The 21204-nt window shown below is 43.1% G+C and overlaps 1 protein-coding gene across 6 annotated transcripts in view; it reads right to left on the bottom strand.

The window, feature by feature from the left end:
• Positions 1–21204, bottom strand: part of Tmem108 (transmembrane protein 108) — a 256615-nt gene that overhangs the window by 114155 nt on the left and 121256 nt on the right. For 4 of the 6 annotated variants that reach the window (XM_051205973.1, XM_051205986.1, XM_051205965.1 and 1 more), the window contains exon 2: positions 1576–1661. In XM_051205973.1, coding sequence (XP_051061930.1) covers positions 1576–1615 — 40 coding nt within the window. In that variant the 5' untranslated portion in view covers positions 1616–1661. The remainder of the gene's footprint in view (positions 1–1575; positions 1662–21204) is intronic. The other 2 variants (XM_051205977.1, XM_051205994.1) reach the window with 1 other exon arrangement.

Below are 21204 nucleotides of genomic sequence, written 5' to 3'. Positions count from 1 at the left end.
AAGAATGGACACTGTGTAGCATTAGGCTTAACACTGAATGGTAGAATAATTTATTCAATGCCTTTCAGATAATGCATGGCTTTAAGTAATATGCAGACGTGGGACATACACTCAGCATAGGTGATTCCTCAAACATTTTTCTACCTCTCAAATCTGCTGTGTTGCTTTGCCATGCCCCAATATCCCTATGGTGAAGCCTACCCCCCCTTCTTTGAGAGGTAGCATATGTGTGTACCGGGAGGGGGGACTATTTATCTTTCATAGATACCCTTTCCCATCAAAGATCAAAGTAGACTTAATAATTCTTTATGGCATAGCCTATTCTGTCTGTAAAGCCCCCTCTGAGAGAGAGACAGAGAGAGAGACAGAGAGAGAGAGAGACAGAGAGAGACAGAGAGAGAGACAGAGAGAGAGACAGAGAGAGAGACAGAGAGAGAGACAGAGAGAGACAGAGAGAGACAGAGAGAGACAGAGAGAGAGACAGAGAGAGAGACAGAGAGAGAGACAGAGAGAGATAGAGAGAGAGACAGAGAGAGAGAGAGAGGACAACAAACAACATTATGGTCCCATTGATCACACAGGAAAAAAGAACAGAAGAATGTCCCCTTAAAGCCTGGCAACTTTCCAGAATGCTGAACAAGCCTTATGAGTTTCCAGGATTAGAGTTCAACAGAAGAAATGAGCCAATTAAAACGCTTGGCCCAAAACTGTGTGTAGATAAAGAGCTTTGCACAAGCTACAACAATCTAACCTGGGTCAGAAATTCTGCCGGCTGACTGCCTAGTGATTTGCATCTCAATAATTTTCATTTGATTCATTTTATTCTCTCAGAGAAAAGTCAGACCCTGCTTGGTTTAGGAAAGACCTGTCTTCCATCTCCCTCCCCACCAGGCTAGACAGACACAATGAGATCCATGCACAAGGTTTCAAAATCAGTGGCTTCACTCTGACTCAGAGTGGCCAGCATCTGTTGTGGCAAGTGAATGTCCAGAGCATCAAAGGCATGGGCTGAACTGGGCTTCACATTCAACTTAGTAGCTATTCCCATCCCAAGTACCATCACTAACTGTTCTTTATGCCACAACCCGAAAGCACATGAGCAACACCAGACTCCTTATCTGCCACAACTCCAAGAAACCACATTTATTCCACGCATTGCTTGAGAAGCATGCATAACTATGCATCACATTCCAAGCCAAAGGCTGTGTAGTTCCCAAGGCCTATCAGGTTCCATGTGACAAAAATCCAGAAAATACAATCTACCAGTTCTTTCCCATGAGGAATCAAGACAAGATCACAAAGCAACATCTTATATTGTACCATAGAACAAAGAACGCTCACCTTTTTTGATGTGCAATTAGAATTAATGATTTTTATAGTCGCCCTAGAATTATAATGGGCTCTCCAGTATGATGGATGCCTAAGACGTGAGAGCAACTTGATGCATGGTAGCTTATCTAGATGAAGTAGAGGGAAAATGACCCAACTCTGGTCTTCCTCCACAGAGATCCTGGAGCTCAGTAAGTGATAACCTTGGCATATTCCAGGTAAAGAATAAACACAGCATGAACTTACTTAACAGTTGGCAATAGAGGGCCTGTAAACTTCTCTTCATGGTATCATCTGGTCCTGCTTATCCTCCAGTTTATTCATGATTCTGTCTAGGAAAATGGGAGAAGACACTGTTACATCAAAGGACATAAATTCCTAATTGGAAGAATACCATTTGAATGTGAGTGTGGTAGTACATACATATCTGTATTTGAAATAGAAAAATCTTAATTTACAATGTCCTATGTTATACAATTGCCACTGATGCTTTGACCAAATCCCCAAGCCATATTAACCCTCTCGGAAGACAACCCCTATGGGCAGAGAGTGAGAACCTGGCTTTGAAGGATTTTTATAGCTCTCATGACACTCTGGTCCAATGGTTCTCAACCTGTGGGTGGTTACTCCTGGGGTTTGGGGGTTGAACAATCCCTTCACAGGAATCGCCCATGACCATCAGAAAACACAGATATTTATGATTCATAACAGTAGCAAAATTACACTTATGAAATAGCAACAAAAATTCTGTGGCTGGGGTCATCACAACACGAGGAACTGTATTAAAAGGTCACAGCATGAGGAAGGTTGAGAGTCACTGGTCTAGTCTTAAGAACAAGGATCACTGTCTTTTCTAATCTTATTCTGCTGAGGGGTTCACTAAACCAAAACAAGAACCAGGAAGCTTTCTCACAGTTGAAAATGCAGGATACAAAATGAATTTGTCAGCTGAGCATGGTGGCTCACACCTGTAACTCTGGCACCCAGGAGACAGAAGCAGAAGGAGGAAAGAACTCAAGGCTAGCCTGAGTTACATAGCACGGTCTTGTGTCAAACAAACAAAAATAATAAAATAAGCAACATTTAAAAGTAAAATATAGAAATAATTTATTATCATAAAGGATACTATTATGGAGTATTTGTAAATCATAGTTAACTGAAAATATAGGTAAGCATAATCAAGAAAACACGAATTATATTATCCTGCCAATATAAGGCTATCACTCAGGCCTCAGAGTGCATCCTTCTGGGCTTTGCATATGTACTTCACATGTCTGTTGTAGTTTATGTACTTCTCACTCTGACTTTTCTCCCTAGCAGCAGAAGCATGTTGCTGTGTCAACAGGACTTTACTACAAGCTACTTAAGTAGCAAATACTGATTTAAGAGAAGTTCCTAGAAATGAAAATGCAGGGAAACAATATAAGGCTTTGGAGAAGCTATACAATTTCTCCTGAGAACTAGTATCATAGAAGAATCATTTAGACGACATTCTACCTAAGAATGGAAACTTAGAATTTCTTCTCATGCTTCCAGGTAAATATTTTATCTCATTGCTTTAATTTGTACTTCATACAGTTAGTAGTCATTTATCTTAAAAAGTCAGAATTTATATTCTTTGATCATTCTTTACCCGCATGCCAGATTTTCATTTCCTTATAAACACCCTAAGTAGAACTAACTTTCCTTGATATCCTTTAAAAATTGAGACATAATTGAGGTATCATAAAACCCTGCATATAATGTACACAACTAGTTCATGAATCCTTATCAGAGATCTTCTGTTGGCAGTGGTTGGTGACTGATACAGGGACTCACAGCTGATCAATGAGAGGCAAATAAGAGATTGTGGAGTGCTCAGTCCTAAACAGGAAATCTATATCACACCCTCTCCTCACAAGGCTCAGGGATCATTGTGGAAGAGGGGGGCAGAGAGATAATAAGAAACAGAGATAATGGAAGACTGACACAAAACAATGTTTTCAGGATGCAATGAGTGAGGCTGTTGTACACATGCAGTGTACAGTGGCAGTGACTGCATGCACAAGACTGGCAGTGACTGCATGCACAAGACTGGTACAAGATCAAGCCAACTCAAAGAGCGCTATTTATAGGGAAGGGCTCACAAAGTCCCACACCAGCAACTGATGACTTCCGGGAAAGGACAGTCAGTTTTCTTCAGGGATTCAAGTCCTGATAGGTTGTTCATGCTCCAATGGATGGCCTTACATATACATAGATATTGGCAGTACTCGGTGAATACTCGGCAGTAAGTGGGTTTTAAAAAGCGTACACTCCCTGGGAGAGGAGTGGTGGTAGGGATATGGGAAGGATTACAGCAGAGGAAGCTGGGGATGGATTTGACCAAACCATCATAGGCCTCTGTGTAGCTTTGGAGCCTGTCCTGGAACTTGCTCTGTAGACCAGGCTGGCCTTGAACTCACAGAGCTCCACCTGCCTCTGCCTCCCAAGTGCTGGGATTAAAGGTGTGCGCCACTAATGCCTGGCGTAATAAAGTTTTTAAAAGCGGCTTGACCACCATCGCTACTTATTCCAGAAAATGTCACCACTGTATACTCTACTAATTGTTAGTCAATTGTTTGCTTCTCTGATGACCACTAATCACTGCTGTCCCTTTAGATTTGCCTATTCTGGGTGGTTTGTATAAATATAATCATATAACACATGACATTTGCATTTGGCTCCTTTTACTTAGCATAGTGCTTTTGAGCTTTACTCCTGTGTGGGACATCCTGCATTTGAAAAACAAATTTATTAAGAATGTTACACATTTCCCCATGGTTAGAAACACCTTTGTTGGTCTCGTTACAAAAGTATTTCTCTGTATTTTTCTCTTGGTATTTCATATTGTAGTCATTTTCTAAATGTTTTTTTCTTAATCGAGTTTCTGGACTTTTCGATGCTTTCAATATCTGTTTTCTCATTCCATCATTGGAATGGTGTTTATATCAAACCATTAGTGCAGTTACTTTTCTATTATCATTCTTTTTGAAATTTGTCTTATTGATGTTTAAATGATTTCAATGTGATTAACTTTTAGGAGATTATATTAAAGAAAGATATGGAGATTATAGTTGGATATCTCTTTTATTTGCTTAGAAAACACTTGGTATCTTCAAAATCCCAATGCAGTAAGGGGAAAGATCAGTATTTTAAAATATGCTGTGGATATCAGAATATCTTCTAAAGGGTGAGAATTTCTCTTTTCAGGACCATGACAGCTTAATTATGTCCTTAGTTAGGCAAATAAAGACAATACACCCCTAAGAATAAGGAGAGACAGAGATCATTAAATTGCCTCTAGTTAAAAATGAGATACTTGAGTTTCTAAATATTAGTGTTGCAGAGATGTGTTACAGAGGAGGTCCAGAAATGGCAGATGCTAACATGATAAACAGGAGATGGTTAAAAAAAATAGGAAGAGGCAATTCCAAACCATGCTGGCAGGTGAGGCTAAAAGATAAAGGATGGCCTTCAGGGGATGCCCATGAACTTAGTCTTCCTCTGCTTCTTGTTTCACACTATCCTTACTCACAGACTCTATCTGCATTCCTTCTCCCACAGTGCCCATCCACAAAGAACACCCTCAAAAACCTTACAATAAACCTTGTATAAAATAGCCCATTGCTACTAGAGCTTCACAGGGATGGTGTGAGACAAAAGATCACATTCTGAGCCAAGAGTGACTTTCAGAGGCCAACGCCCCCTGCCAGCAGCCATAAGCAATGGGCAGTGGGCACCTGTGGAGTACTTAGGACATGGTAAGCACTCAATAAACAGCTAGTAAATAGGGAGTGAGCGAATATGTAGATGATCAAGGAATAAGAGAACAGAAAATAATTGTGGTAACTTTAATCAAGGGGAACATAAGCCCCATGGTCGTCTCTAAAAATGCTGATGGGTTTTTGAAGAAGCAAGCGATGTCCCCTAATATAAGAAATAGAGCAATTAGGAAGCTATCAAAGAAATAATTGAGCCAGCAAATCTCAGAGATTTGGGACCATCTAAGTTACACAGGGCTATCCCAACAACAGACACCATCTGGCATACTATTTATTCAAAATTCATCTTGATTTAAGTTCTTTGATGGGGTTTCACAATGGTGTTTCTTCATTTACATCCTATTGTCTTATCAAGTAAATTGGCATAGGCATTTTACATTATCTTTTGCCACTGTGATGGATTTTCAGTTACTATTTTATTCTCTTATTACTTTGACATGGAAATGATTGGCTTCTGTACATTCATTTTGGGACCCATCTTAAGTCTCTTGCTGCTCTAACGATGGCTTCTAAGCGGAGTCTCTTGGGTCAGTTGTGTTACTTTGAATAGAGGGAGAGGCATAGCTGGATTCTATCAAAAGCTGTTTTATTACATCACTGTGTGTGTGTGTGTGTGTGTGTGTGTGTGTGTGTGTGTGTGTGTGTGTGTGGTTGCTTGTGGTTCAGCTACATGTATGGAGGTCACAGAACCATATGGGTCCAGGGGAATGGAACTCAATTCATCAGGCCTGGTGCAAGTACCTTTACTGTCTGAGCCATCTCACCAGTTCCTGAAACTACTTTTTAACCATGTAGTAGGTAATATTAACTATCTCAGTGTGCTTCCTTGGGGGGTAATTTAAAAGCTTTAAGGATAAGGATGAGTTTCTGGAGTGAACTCCTCAGAAATCAGAGGGCTTTAACAGTTAAAAGGTCACAGTCAAAGGAAAAGATACTGTGACTATTCCAGTTCTGGGGAGGTCCCTGCAGACAAAGTCAGCAGGTCTATAGTTTCAGACTGTAGATTCAACCCCGTGGAATCAGTAAACACTAGAACCATTCACCCCCCAGCTCAGGCAGTAAGTAGACCTTTGACAGCCATAGAAGAGGCTGACCCATAGAGAGTGGGCCAGCAGGGGGAGGTGCACTGGAGAGTGTCTTGTTTTCATAATCTCAGAAGGGGTAGCGCACAGGAGGTGTGGTAGCAGGCTAAGCAGGAGCTATGACGAGAGACATTGGAACAATGACCAGGGCAGGAAGATGAGGTGATGTAGATGAAAAGAGAAGGAGGGAGGGGCAAAGAGTTAAGGTCAAAGAGCTAAGGTGAAAGGCTAGGACGCCACAAAGACCCTGAGGAGAAACTGCAGACCCTGTTAAATGAAAGTGTCAAAGCTGCCAGCCCTCAATCACCAACAGTTTCAGGCACCTCAGTGTGAGACCTGTAGCATGGCTGCTGTCATGACCTGGGGAATCCCAACACTTTGGGTCTGGAAGCTTCTGCATGCCATTGCCTATGGTCGGGTTATCCTCATACTTAAATCCAGACACTGTAATGACAGTCACTGCCAAAGACTGTGGGATCTTGACTTTCTAGATTCCCCAACCCCCCTGCAGAGAGCTGTAACACTCACTGGAGAAGAGTCCAGGTATCTCAGCATCTATGAGAGCTGGGACATGAGAGGCCCCACTTGGCTGCCGCCCCTGTCTGTCTGCTGCTGTCATGGAACGTCAAATTCTGGGGACTTAGATGCTGCCAAAGACTAGAAAGAAGGAACTTTTCTTTGCCTCCTCACAGTGCATGGTAGTGCATGCCTTTAATCCCAGCACTTGGGAGGCAGTTTGAAGCCACCCGGGGCTACAAAGTGAGTTCCAGGGAAGCCAAGGCTACAAAGAGAAACCCTATCCCCAAAACAAACAAAATTAACCAACCAAACAAACAATCTTTACCAAAGTTTTTTAAAAAAAAAAACCACCCCACAAATAAATAAAATCAGAGGTGACTAGGGTCCACAATCAAGTTGGTTTTATCCAAGGATGCAAGGATGGTTCAACACATGCAAATTAATAAGCTTAATTTATCAATCAAGAGAATGAAGGTTAACAATCATACGGCCATCTTAATACATGCTAAAAAGTATTTGATAAAAATGAAAAATTCCCTCATGGTACGGATATGTGACCTGATTAGTTCTAGAACTGTACCTAATATACCGAGGGCCACCACAAACCTACGGCAATATCATGACGGCTGGGGAACAGCTGAAGCATTCCCATTAAGATCAGGAAGAAAAAAGTGTTTCCTCTCATTGCACTGATGTACCACAGGGCTAGAAAGCCCAAGCAAAATGAGGCAAGCAAAAAAAGAAAAAAAGAAAAAAAGAAAAAAAAAAAAAAAAAGGCCTTACAAGCAAGAAGAGAAGTCAAGCTAGGGGGTGGTGGCACTTGCCTTTAGTCCCAGCACTCAGGAGGCAGAGGCAGGCAAAACTCTGTGAGTTTGAGGCCAGCCTGATCTATAGAGTATGTTCCCTGACAGGCTCCAAAGCTGCACAGTGAAACTCCGTCTTGAGACATTAAAATAAATAAATAAATAAATAAGAGAAGTCAAAGTTATATATATATCCAGCCCCTCTCAAAAGACTGTTAGAATTTAGCAAATAGAAAATCACAAAATCAACGTATAAAAACCAGTAGCTTTTCCATATATTAAAAAGCATGTATGCTGCAAAAGAAATCTTGAAAGCAATTCAATTCAAAATAACTATCAAAATAATAATAATAATAAAGGAATAAACAAGGACGTGAAAGGCCTTTAATATGAAAATTATAAAACTCTCATGGAAAGAAATTAGAAAAAAACACAGAAACATAACTGGAAGATCTCTGATCTTCATGTATTGGAATAATTAATACTGTTAAAATGTCCAAGCTACAACTCAAAGTGATTGACAGGTTCCAGTCTCCCCAGAAAGGGTGATTATGCTTTCCACAGTACAGCAGGAGGGAGTTCTACCATTCATATGGAAGCATGGAGGATGAGTAGTCAAAGCAAGTTTGAGCAAATCTGAGAATAAATAGGAGACATTATAATACTTTAGAATCTATTATAGAACCATAGTAATAAAGCAGCATGGTGTTGGAACAAACAGAGACACACGGACCAATGGAACTGAACAGAGAACTCAGAGCTAAGTCTGCGTTTCTACAGCCAACTAGACCTTGACAAAGACACTAGATATACACACTGGAGAATGGGCAATAATGCTTGAAAAACCAGATATCGATCTGCACAGGATTGAAAAATATACCCTTTTACCTCATGACTTTTCATTGGTAGAGTATTATTTTAAGGCGTGTGACTTTTGTTTATGCTGCGGTTGTTTAACTCTGTGACGCTGTGTCACTGCGCCTGATGGTCTAAGAGCTGACTGGACAGTTGCGAGGCAGGAGCAAGGATACGTGGGGCTGGCAGGCAGGAGGATAAAGAGGAGGAGAGATGAGGAAGGAACGAGAGAGCCAGGAGAGGAGGGTGAGGACGTTGTCACCCAGCCACACAGCTATCCACAGTGTAAGAGATGACAGAGAGTACAGGAAAAGCCCAGAGGCAAAAGGTAAACAGGGTAATTAGTTAAGAAAAGCTGGCTAGAAACAAGCCAAGCAAGGCAGGACATTCATAACTAAAAATAAGCCTCCATGTGAGATTCATTTGGGAGCTGGGTTGTTCCTACAAATTCTTACTGTAACTTATAAAAATCAGCTTAAATTATAGTAGCGACTTGAATGTAAAACCCCACACCCTGAAAACACTAAAACAAAATGGGAAATATTGCAAGATACTGTTTGGCGAGGATGGTTTTCTACATAGGATCCTACAAGCATAGAAAAGAAAAGCAAACAGAACGGAATGGCATTACATTAGAAGGCTCCGCACGGCAATCAAAACTCATCAGAGCAAGGGGGCAGCCTATAGAATGGGAGAAAACGTCTGCCAATGAGTTAGCTGATAGAGTAATCCAATTATAAACCGGCAAATGATCAGATCAGAATAGACCCCTCTCGAAGAAATACGAATGGCCAAGAAATATATGAAAAGTGTTCAGTCACATTAGCCATTAGGAAAATACAAATCAAAACTACAATGAGATACTGTCACAGTACACTCAGAATGGATAATGTATTAAAAATAATAAGTAACAAATGCTGGTGAGGGTGTTGGGGAAAAGGAGCTAACACACTTCTGGTAGGAATATAAATTAATAAACACAGAGAAAGTGATAAGGTAGTTTCTGAAAAACCAAAGCAAAAAAAAAAAAAAACAAAAAACAAAAAACAAAACTAAAACAGAGCTCCTTTGAAATCCAGCTGGTTATATGAAATCAAAGCACTAAAGACACACTTGCACACCCATATTTACTGTGGCATTATACACAATGCCTAAGATGCAGAATCATCCTAGATAGCCATCAACACATGAATAAATAGAGAAAACACACTTCATTTTCCTTACAGGAACAATGGAGTTATTACCCAATAATAAAGAAGAATGAAACCCTGTCATTTGTCACCAAACGGATAAAACTGGAGAACATCATGCTAAATGATGAGAATACAACATATCCTCTCACATCTGAGAGCTAAAAGCGATGATCTGAGTGTATAGAGTGATTATAAAAGATTATGATGTGTGGGGAGGAAATCAGACCAGAGAAGTTAGATTCGATCAGAGTTCACCAAAACAAAAGGAGAACCTACCAGAGAAATTTAGGAAAGCTGTAATTGTTTTCCCAACCTTTCTACTTAGAAACAGTGCTCAGAACACAAACCAAGCAAAGAGTTCCACCTGAAATACCCAAAAGCTTCCACCCACTGTGTGGGCATTCGGAGTTGCAGATAATTTAGTCACTGATGCACAGTGTAGATGGACAGGACAACGTCCAGCCTTGTTTCTGTTCTCATACCATGCACGTGTCCTTTCCATGTATTACCTTGTACTGAGTGTTTTGCTGACTTTCCTATTGGAAAGGCTCCCAAGAACAGTGCTGACTGACATTCCTTCTAGTGCTCTTACGCTCCAAGGGTGTGGGGTGGGTGGCAGGGATGTCCTTGGCAGAGAGAGTACATAAACCACACAAGCTTTGTTCAGGCCCATGCTATACGGCCAACATTGGCTCTGAGTTTAATGCTAATGAATCAACAGTATGTATGAAATAAGATGCCTTTAGACAGAAATGCACATAAAAGCAAGGCTATGTAATAATCACATGACAAATGAATGGGGGAGGCTTTTGGGAACCTCTTGCTGTGTTGCCCTTATGAGAAATGATTCCATAGTCACTAATTCAATGCTCATGGTCATTTTATACAATATAATTACTGTGAATAATGACAACTGACTGTATTTCAGTTGAGCTTCAAAATACTTTCCGAAACAAGGAATGATGATGATCAGGCCAGTAGGGGAGTTCCAGCTAAATGAGGGCACAGCTCTGTAGAAGGCAGATCTGATGGAGTTGGTAATAGACATGACCTAGAGGGCTCTCAGAGACGATAATGAAGGGAGAATAAGCCCATAGATAAGCCCTCCCTTGAACCTAGTTCCTTATGGCTGGGGAGAGTGGACTGAAGAGTCTAACGACTTGGACCTGAGGAGTCAGAAAAGGACCTATCTCCCTGTCTGCAGGAGAGGCCATGGGAAAATGCTTGGATTTCTTCTTCAAAGGGTAAGCACGGTTCCAGATATGCTTGCTGCAGAGATTTAGACAACACATATAAAGTCACTGCCAATGGCCCAGGGCCTGCCCACTGTGCTTTGGCAAGAGCTCAGTGTGAGCTATCAAGTGTCACCAAACATCAGGATGCCAGGTGTGACTGACCAGGTCTGATCTCACCAACGGCCTCTTCATTCTGCTTCCAGGCCAGAAGTGAGCTGGAGGCATTGGGTCATTCCCCTCCAATGCCTCCTGTTAAATTCACTCTCCTATTTGAGCTGGACTTTTAACTTATTCTCAGGAGCACGTACTAGGTATCGATCTTATTTAAAACTTTGTGTTCTCTTTATAAAGGATCCAAAGCAGTGTAACTTCTGCAGTAGAATTACCCACCTGTCAGGCTACATGGCTCAGTGGTTAAGAGCACTGGCTGCTCTTCCAGAGGACCTGGGGGATATTGACTCCAAGCACCTATAGGGCAGCTCACAATCATCTGTACCTCCAGTTCTAGGGGCTCTAACTCCCTCCTCTGGCCTCCACAGACAATGCGTGCAAGTGTTTCACACATGTACGTACATGCAGATAAAACTCACACAAAAGATAAAATTAAAAAGATAATTATTAATTTGTCAAAGCCCAAGGACTACCTCCGAGAGTGACCAAAATTATGTGGAGAAAGGGGGCTCTGATTTCACCCGAAGATGGGAGAGGACAGTACATCTCCCTTGAAGCTAGCCGCTTACAGATGGTTAAAAGAACAGCTAGTGCCACTTATTTCTACCTGTGTAAACAGAAGTGTGTGCATCTCTTCTTTACAGACCAAACATCATTTGCGACTAATTTCTAAGAAAAAGTTCATTAGTCAATGTGATGGCTTGAATCTATGATGTCCCCACAGGCTTGGGGTTTAAATGTTTGGTCACCAGTTGGTGGTGCTATACTCCAAGGCTGTTGCCGAAGCTTTTAGGAGGGGTGGTCTAGCTGGCAGAAGGGAATCACAGTGGTGGGTCCCTGAAGGTTACAGCCTGGCCCGTAACTTCTGCCACTCTCTATGTGTTGGTTCGCTTCTGTGTGAACAGCTTCATCTTCACACTCCTACAGCCACAGAGTTTGTTCTTTCTCCCTGTCCTGTCTGGAATTATCCAAATTCCTAAGCCAACAGTTCTCAACCTGCAAGTCGCAAGCCCCCAAAGACCATCAGAAAACACACATATTTACATGATGAGTCATAACAGTAGCAGAGTTACACTTAGGAAATAGAAACAAAACTAATTCTATGGTTGGGGATCACCACAGCCATGAGGAACTCTATCAAAGGGTGGTAGCATTAGGAAGGGTGAGAGCTATGGCCCTAAGCCAAAGTAATTCCTCCCCTGAGTTGTTTCTGCCAGGTATTTTCATCACAAATAGGCAAAAGTAATTTATATGGACATCCCTTTAATGACTAATAGTCTCCCCAAGCAGCTGACCAACCACGAAGAGATTATTCTTGCTATGGATAATCCTTCTCAACCATGACAGAAGCTGAGGCTATTGCATTACATAGTAATTCACACAAAGCACCGGAAGCAAGACTGCCTTGGAGACACTCAGGGAGGGACACCTGCCACTTAATTGGTATCGCTGGGTGACCTTGAGAGAGTTACTTCTCTGGGCTTCAATATCCTCATCTTTACACGGAGTGACTCTTAAAAAGCAGAGGACTCAGGAAAATCAAAAGCAGCGAAGCACTGGCTGTGCTTCATGTGCTGGGTCATTCCCTTCCCTGCGAAGTAATGAGATTACAATAAAGCAAGGCTGCTTTTGGTTATGTGAGGATGAGGGGACTAAAGAAACGGAACAGGAGAGTCTGCACACTACCCCAGAGCCTTAGCATGAGCATCATCGAATTACTCCAGCAAGGCAGCGATGAAGGTTTCTCAGACTTAGCGTAAGTCATGAATGAATGCATGCACCCTGAGTGCACTTATAATGGTATTTTTAGTTAAATTCTTAGCTAGCTGCTACACATATTAAACCCAGGGAACCCTTTAGTTCCGTAAAGAAATGGGCATCATTTCCTTTTTCTTGAAAAATGTAGCTCTTCTATGTTCAATATTTTGTAATTTTATGTAAGAAACATTTTATGTTCCTCCAAACCTATAGCTAGTCACAAGAGCCCAACCACATCGGCTCCCGCTGTCACTTACAGAAGCTTATAGGCAACAGAGATCTCATGGTAGATGGGGAGGCAAGAATGGCACCAGCCAAGGCTTAACAGCAATACAGAAGTTTCTTCTTAAATGTAACATTTCAAAAACTCTCTAAATTTTAAAGAGAAGTTGAAGGGCAGACAGTTTAGATAAAAATCTACCTTTTGAACAATGTTGCCAGTTCAATTTATGTGGGCCCAGTCTACTAGCCCAATAAAGACAGACCCTGTGGTTTCTGGCTTCTATAGGCTTTCCTGCTGCAGACACAAAGGTGCACACCCATGTCCTAGTAAATTAAGGAGCATTGCCTGGTGTCAGGCACCACGAGGGAGATGTGAGGCTTTTCCTTCAGCCACCCTGGGCCAGGCACTCACTCTTAAGGGAAGAGAAGTTCAACAAAGCTCCTTCCCTCCCCTCTCTGCACTTCCCTGTCCAAAAGAAGCAGTTGTCAGACCCACCAAGTGGCTGCATCACCAGACCATTCGTCTCCTGCTAAGGAAAAGCCTATAAAAGGAACCTAGTACTTCAAGCTCTGTTGGGAACAGGGCAGTATGTGCCCTGGGCTCCTCACAGGCAGAGTCAGCAAGGTCACCATGGGTAAAAAGAGTTCCCCAGTGGGCTGGAGAGATAGCTTGGGCACTGAAGTGTTTGTGTAGGAGAGTGGGGACCAAAACTAGGATCCTTAGCACCCACATATAATGTGCATCTGGTAATCTCGCACTGGGTGACAGAGTCCTATGTGAAGGTCATAACTGATGTTGACCTCTGGCCTTCACACCTGTGTACATGCATGTGCACCTACAAGTGCATATATGAATATATGTGTCCCCTGCTGGGCACACACACACACACACACACATACACACACACAGAGTACCATCATGTGACATTTTCTAGAATGTTACAGACCCTCCTCTTCTGGCATGCAAGTGTGTTAGGACCATTTGTCTCATTTTAGGAGACAGTCTGGAGCTTGTGTGAGGCCAAGAATGCATATTGCATTTCCTCTTTTACGGTTTTGATATTAAAGACGGGATATTGAGGTCAGTGAATTAAGTAATACTGTAAAGCTGCCAACTACTAACAGAGTCTGGGCTGTCATTTGGACCGCAGTGCTTATGAAAGATTATTTCTTAGCCATAGTAAACTTGCTCGTTTTTCTTTTTCCTTTTATGGTGCCTGAAGAATGTCTCCAGAAATTGAATTTGGGTACCTATAAATGTGTGGATGCTTTGTCTGGACAGTAGGCATTTATCCCAGAAAGGTATGCTGATGTTTTCACAGCCAAAGGGTGGCAAGGCTGTAAGAAATAGGCAAAATGTTCAATAGAACGTTTATCTACTGAAAGGATATGGAAACCCATGGGTCATGCATTGCAGAGGCAGTGGATTTCAGAGTGTGAAATCAGTCACAACGCCAGTTCTTAGTCAGCTTTATCTTTGAGCAATAACTTCAGATCCTTCTGTTCCCTTCCCTTAGCTTCTTTAATTCCACTTCTTTAATTCGCCAGATAGCAGAGTTTTAATTTGTGATTCTCGCTTAATACTTTGGAATACATAATTCATATCAAGTCATTTCACAGGAGACATAGTTTAGGGGATGTCAGCTGGAATGAAAATAATGAGATTTTAAAAAAAATCATCATCATTATGGGCAACAGTGGAGTGGGCCAATGTAAACTTCCCTTACCTGCAGCCCAGAGTTAGCTCAGGTTAGAGCATTGAGAGTTTCATCTAATCTTGCCACAAAGTTCAGAGTCAAAACGTGTCAAGCATCTCTGAGGACTCTCAGACCAATGCCCTTCTGCAGAAAGCAGTAGCTTTGATCTTAACTGTGAAGACCCCAAATAGCTTGAAATGAAGATGTTGATTCTACCTTTCTCTGGTGACTGAGTTAGAACAAAACTTTCAGAGATATTTGGGCTAATGGTTTCCCAAACTAACTCACCATCAAGACATGCTTTCCCAGAGGTGACCATCAGATACACTTTCTCTCTCTCTCTCTCTCTCTCTCTCTCTCTCTCTCTCTCTCTCTCTCTCTCTCTCTCTGTGTGTGTGTGTGTGTGTGTATGTGTGTATGTGTGTATGTGCTAGAAGCAGAGGTCAGCCTCAGGTTGTCTGCACTGGCCAACCTTGTTTTGGGAGACAGGCTATCTCACTGGTCTGGAACTGCTGTGTGGACCAGGCTAGCCAGCCAGCAGATTCTAGGGTTCTCTGTCTCCCTGGTACAAGGATTACAAGCACAGTCCACCACATCCACCTGTTTCACACGGGCTCTGGGAACCTAATTCAGCACATCACTACGTGCACAGCCTGCACATCATTGTCTGAGTTATCTGCCCAGTCACAGCATCTATTTTAAACACAGATTCTTATCCTTACCTTGGGAGTTCCAATACCCTGGGTTCTGGGATAGGGCAATTTGAAAAGGCTCTCAGGGTTAGCCAGGTTCAAAAGTGAGACCTAAACCCCAGAACACAGAAAACTGGGCTCCCCATATACAAAGGGGACCTTCCCAGGGACCACTGTGTCACTGCAGTGAAGACTAGGATTCCTGCCTCAGCTTCAAACAGTGCTCTTTATCTCTCCTGCAAGTGGTGGTTTCATGAGAGGAGGTGGGATGATGAATGAAGCCACATTTGCAAGTCACATTCAACACAGAGAAGGAGTGTGTCAGTGTTTCTTAAATATTTAGATCCTTGTCTCTCCCGCAGTCCCCATTTGGAGCAATGTGTTTGCAGTGCGCTGAAGTGATTTCTCATCCTCCTCTGACTTTGATTAACCTCTCCGTGTTCCTGCGCCATGCCTCACCAGGTGTTTGGAACAGCAAAGTGATGATGACTAAAAGGGAGAGAGCAGAGGCTCAGGGAAGGGAAAGTGTGTGGGAAGCCAAACAGATGAGGGCCTGGCAAGGAACAGAAGCCTCCAGCGTCACTTGCCATGAAGGCGGAGTTACCGCTTTTCTCCCCACAGCCTGTACCATGCGGGAGACCAGCTGAAGTGAGCTGAGGCCAGCTGGGAATAACATCAGGGGCTGCACTCATGGGCACCCTTCCTTGCCATGGCCCACAGGCAAATGCAAGGAGAGAAGCCAGTGGAAGGTGACAGATTGTGGGGAAGGCAGCCAGGGGGTCAGTCTCGGAAAACCGGAGTGCTGTAAGTTAACAGTTCTATGTTTGGAGCAGGACCTGGAGGTGTGAACATAAGCAAATGAGAGGTCCCCTTGGCTCTCAAAGAACTGACAGTTTATGGGGGGGGAGAGATAATATCTTATCAAAAATCATTAGACAGCTGCACATGGTGGCTCACGCCTGTAATCAACACTCCAAAGGCTGAGATAGGAGGATTCAAAGTTCGAGGCTGGCCTAGGCTAGTTAGTAAATTCCAGGTCCATCTACCTGATTGAAAAAGTGTGACCCCGTGTCAACATGAAAACAAAGTAGAATGGGAAGGGGATGGGGCGTGTAGCTTAGTCACAGGGAGCTTACCTAGCACACACAGGGCCCTGTATTTAAACAAAGAACAAAAGCAACACAACAAAACAACAACAAAAACCCAACCCAGCTACCTAGTCTCTGCTGACTGTGTTAGACAACTAATATTGCTAATTGTTGGTAATTACAGCAGATTAGGAGACATGTCACCCCTCTGGAGCCTTGGAACCCCTACCTGTAGAGTAGGCATATCACATGCGAGGCTGGAGCACAGTTAAGTGCAAGTGTGCCTGACCCTTTGAGGGACAAAAAATCGGTCCTTAGCAGAGTGGCAGGACAAGAGCCTTAGAGGTAGAAGACTAGAAGCTAAGCCTCAGGAGTTAAGACAGTTTTCTCACAGGTGGGTTTGGTAGGATGGAAATGCCCAAGGGCATGATGACGAGGTAGGTGTGTGAAGATGAGATAGTTATACAAGGTTTACCACTGTTGGCTGAAAAAATTCCCACCACGCGCACTTCGGGATACAGTACATCCGCCACTGCAGCTTCTGACACAGAGTTGCTCCTATCTGCTGGGGAAGGGCAGGACCCAGGCAGAAGAGGTAAAAGCAAATTCAGAAGTCGCCAGTAAACAGATGGTTGGTGGGGTTCAAAGTTCAGTCTTCCCAGATCAATGTAGCAAGATAAATGCTTGTGAACTATGTGATAGCTGGAGAGACTAAGAGATCCATGAGTCTCAGCTACAGGACTCAGAACTGTTTCCCATTCATGGTGAAACAGCATGTCTGCCACTAGGTGGTGCCAAACCCTAGTTTAGATCTGGATCAATATGGATACCTCAGCTAGATCATCAAAAGCCTACACTGCTAACTGGGTAGACTGGTTCTCTCCCTTTAACCTATTACCATCACAATGCTTTAACTGCTTGGCTTACACAACTGGCTCTTAAGATACAGAACTCACATCATTAGAGGCACCAGGAAACTTACTAGAAATACATATTATCAGGTTCTACCTCAAGCCAGAATCAGAAATTCAGGGTAGGGACCCAGAAATAAGTTTCAAGTCCTTCAAAATGCATAATAAATTAAAGCAGAGGGACCCCCACACACACACTTTATTCACAATTTCTATGCCTCAATAATATAGTATGGCAGAATTATTATCCAACTGTGACCTTGAACAAATCATATACATCTCCAGAGGATCAATGAGAAAGAGGTAGTTGGAATAGATACATCAACCTCCAAGGCCATGGCAGTTGCACCATACTGTACTCCAGCAGTCCACCAGTGGGGTAGTACAGGCACTCAATGATTCTGCTGGAAGAATCTACAGTAGTGTGTCTGCTTTCCAGTGGCTAATTTAGAAATGTCACATGTCTCCACAGTTCATCTTCTCAAGCCAGTGATGCTATTGCTCTTTGAGAAATTCCAAGTGTGCAGTAGAATTTAGAAACAGGGTTTTTGAGTACATAAACCAACATGAGGTCATCAGGCTTGGCGAGGAATGCCTTAGCCACCGAACCATCTCCTAGGATTCTAAACACAGGCTGCTAGGATTGACCTAAGTAGGTAAATCCCATAACAATTACTTTCAAATAAACCTGCCACCCAGAACCAAAAAGACTAATTGTGACAGTCAACATGTAAAGGTAAATCAAACATGTTATACATTTCTGTCTTGCAAGTCAGTATCTAACACAGGATCTATAAGCTGGACAGAACAAACAGCCACCACAACTGAATTACACCCAAAGAAGTCAGACTGGGCATGAGCCAGAAGTTAAACATCGAGTCCTCTGCTTGCCACAGCTATCCCTCGTTAATCCACTGAGACACATCTAGACGTGTTAAGTTCCAGAAGGCAAAACTTTTGTCTCTCCCCCATGCTGGGAGATATCTAGTGTTCAGAATACTGGCATATAGCAGGCGCTTGTGCCTGTCTGAGGGGGATGTCCCTTGTTCAGAACACCAGCACAGAGTAGGTGTTTGGAGCCTGTCTGAATATAGGCGTGGATGATTGACTACAGGATTGATAAAGGGGCTGTCCAATAGAAGTATTTTAGAACACAGAAATCCTTCAGAAGTTGTATTGTCTAAGATGGCAGCTACAACTACAGGTGGCTACTGACCACTTAAACTGGGGCTAGCTTCACCGGGGATGCGAGCTCTAAGATACAATTAATGAAACTTGAAACAAACTCTGATTCTTCCCACTAAAGGCTGTGGCTATGCTGCTAGGCCGAGAGAAGTGGGGTTTAAATTCAAAGAGAGACCTCACTGTTTATCTGGGGACCGGGTGGCGTTGAACCCATGGACAGCACAGCTGGTGGGAGGGTGATGGGTGGGGAGGAGACTGACTGATGGGCACCCGGCCAGGGACACTAACCCAAGGAGCCGAGGCAGCAAAGGGCTCGGGACTTCCCTTGCCTGTGCGCGCTCTCAGGCTATGGTACCCATCCATTCATCTTCATTCACTGAAGATTCTGTCTAACCTGTTTTCTCTATTTCCTTTTTGAGGGGGCACCACACTAAAAACTAACCGTGAGGATAGGTTGTGTTAGGCCTTGAGGTTCTGAGGCTTGCTATAAAAGGCAGGAAAACTTAGATGAGAAGGCTACATTGCAAAATGAGATGATGACAAGAGAGCCATTTATCTTCAATTTCAAGAAAAACGAGGTTCATTTTGGTTTCTACTCAAACAAGAGAAGACTGCCTGCCGTAAAGGTTTAATACTATTCATGGCTTGGAGACCTATAGGGCCCAACCCCAGCTCCCTTCCTTTCTCTCCATGGATAAGACCTGATGGCCAAGCAGCTTGCTTACTATCAGCAGTAAGCACAGTTCCTTTACCACCAGTGGGATTATTTCCTCGGGCATCAGAGGTGTCCTCCCAACACATTACGAACACTGCCTCTGGTAGTACCTGCTGTTCATCTGTTTTCAGTTGTAATTCCTGAGGTCCCACCTGGGGTGCAGACCTTCCTCCTGGGCTATGAGCAAATGGGACTACAGCTGCTGATTTTGTCATCTACCCAGTAACAGTGTTGTGTGCTCACCTGTAACGTAACCTTCCCTTGCCATGGGGTACGATGCAGGTGACTTCAATATTACAGGTATTTTTTTTTTTTTTATAAATACCTGATTAGATACTGATGGGCCAGGTATCGTTGACAGTTACTTAAGACAACCCCACCCTTCTAGTTCCTATGGCCCAGCAGGGCCGTGAGGCCTGGAAGCTTCACTTACCAGGACCTTGATATCAGGATTCTTATTGGGCCTCACCAACTGGAGACATCTGTATGACGTAGGAAGGTGGCAACAGAGCAAAGGCACCATCTCCAGTGGCAGCTGAGGAGGGTGCAAGTCAAGACACGGGAGGCTTAGCCCATGCTCCCTAGAGCCCACCGGTCACCTGCGGGCATGGCCCTTAGTGGTCTCTACAAGTCTTTGATGTCCTACTTTCTGAAACACTTGGATAGATACCTCTGTGCCCTTGTCCATGCTTTTTTTTTTTTTAACCTTCACTTGTGATTTTAGCCACAACCACATGGTTCCATGTAAGCTTCAACTCCCACAGGACCTGCAGCTGCCTGCCTCAAGCATGAACTACATACTTTCATTCTGAATTGTAGTACTCCTATACAACTGCAAGAACCATGGGATCTAGCCAGGCTTACACACACACACACACACACACACACACACACACACACACACACGTGCTGCTTAAAAACACATGTGGTTAATAAATATCCCTGGGTCAATATTTGGCAAGTCAACCCTCCGACTATCCACAATTTGTGGAGACAAACGTAGGAGGCACTCCTCACTTCCCAGTAGATCCTGATGGGAGCAAAAGTCTACTTATCCAACACAATCCCAACACCACCTCACCCTGCTGGCCACTCCTCTTGCTCATTCTCCTGCTCTGGGCTCACCTGCCAAAGAAACCCCTTGCTCCTTAATGCTTGCCACAGGTGGAGAGGATCTAAAGCAAGACAGAGGCCTTCCTGACCTCACCCACACAGCCCTCCACAGGTTGTGGAAGTTCCATGAACGTCTCCTAGCTGAAGAGGTTTCTGTTTTTCTGGCCAAGACATAACCGATGTACTTATGTAACAGTCCATGCTGTGTCACTGGATCATCTGTGATTCTGGTCAACACACATCTTCTAGGATGAGTATGCTGTTTGCTATGTATGAGAGGTATCACTTATTAGTTCCTTTTGCACTAGCTATTCCTCGAATTTCACCTACAGACAAATCCAAAGTTTGATTAATCTGGAAATATATTTGATACAAATTTCAATTTCCTATTCTTTTCTGTCTACAGTAGTAGAGACTCACGTCCACTTAGATTTCCCTGGGTAACTTCCATTCCTTTTGTTCTTGTTTTTTCTCTATAGTGGCAGGGACATGAGGCCTGGGTCAGTGGATGTTCCCTACATCAAAAGAACTTTGAACCTTCTTCAGCAGCCCTGAATGCTGGTCTCCTTACTTCTCACGTGAGCAGGATAAACCTGTTTTATAAAGCCACTGAACACCGCTCAGTGCTATCCCCTCTGACACACACAGCATTCAGATTTCTAACTTTAGAACGACTTGCTTTGAACGGATTCCCACAAGGAAACTGCCACATCAAAAAAAGGCGTAAACATATGTTAATTTATGATACATGTTGCTAAATTACTTTCCAAAAGAGGCACATCAATCTATCTGGCTACGGCCTCTTCTGAAGCTGTGTATCCTGGAAAGGAACC

This window comes from Phodopus roborovskii, unplaced genomic scaffold, assembly GCF_943737965.1.
Source record: "Phodopus roborovskii unplaced genomic scaffold, PHOROB, whole genome shotgun sequence".
NCBI lineage: Eukaryota > Metazoa > Chordata > Mammalia > Rodentia > Cricetidae > Phodopus > Phodopus roborovskii.
This window is presented reverse-complemented; position numbering and strand designations above follow the sequence as displayed.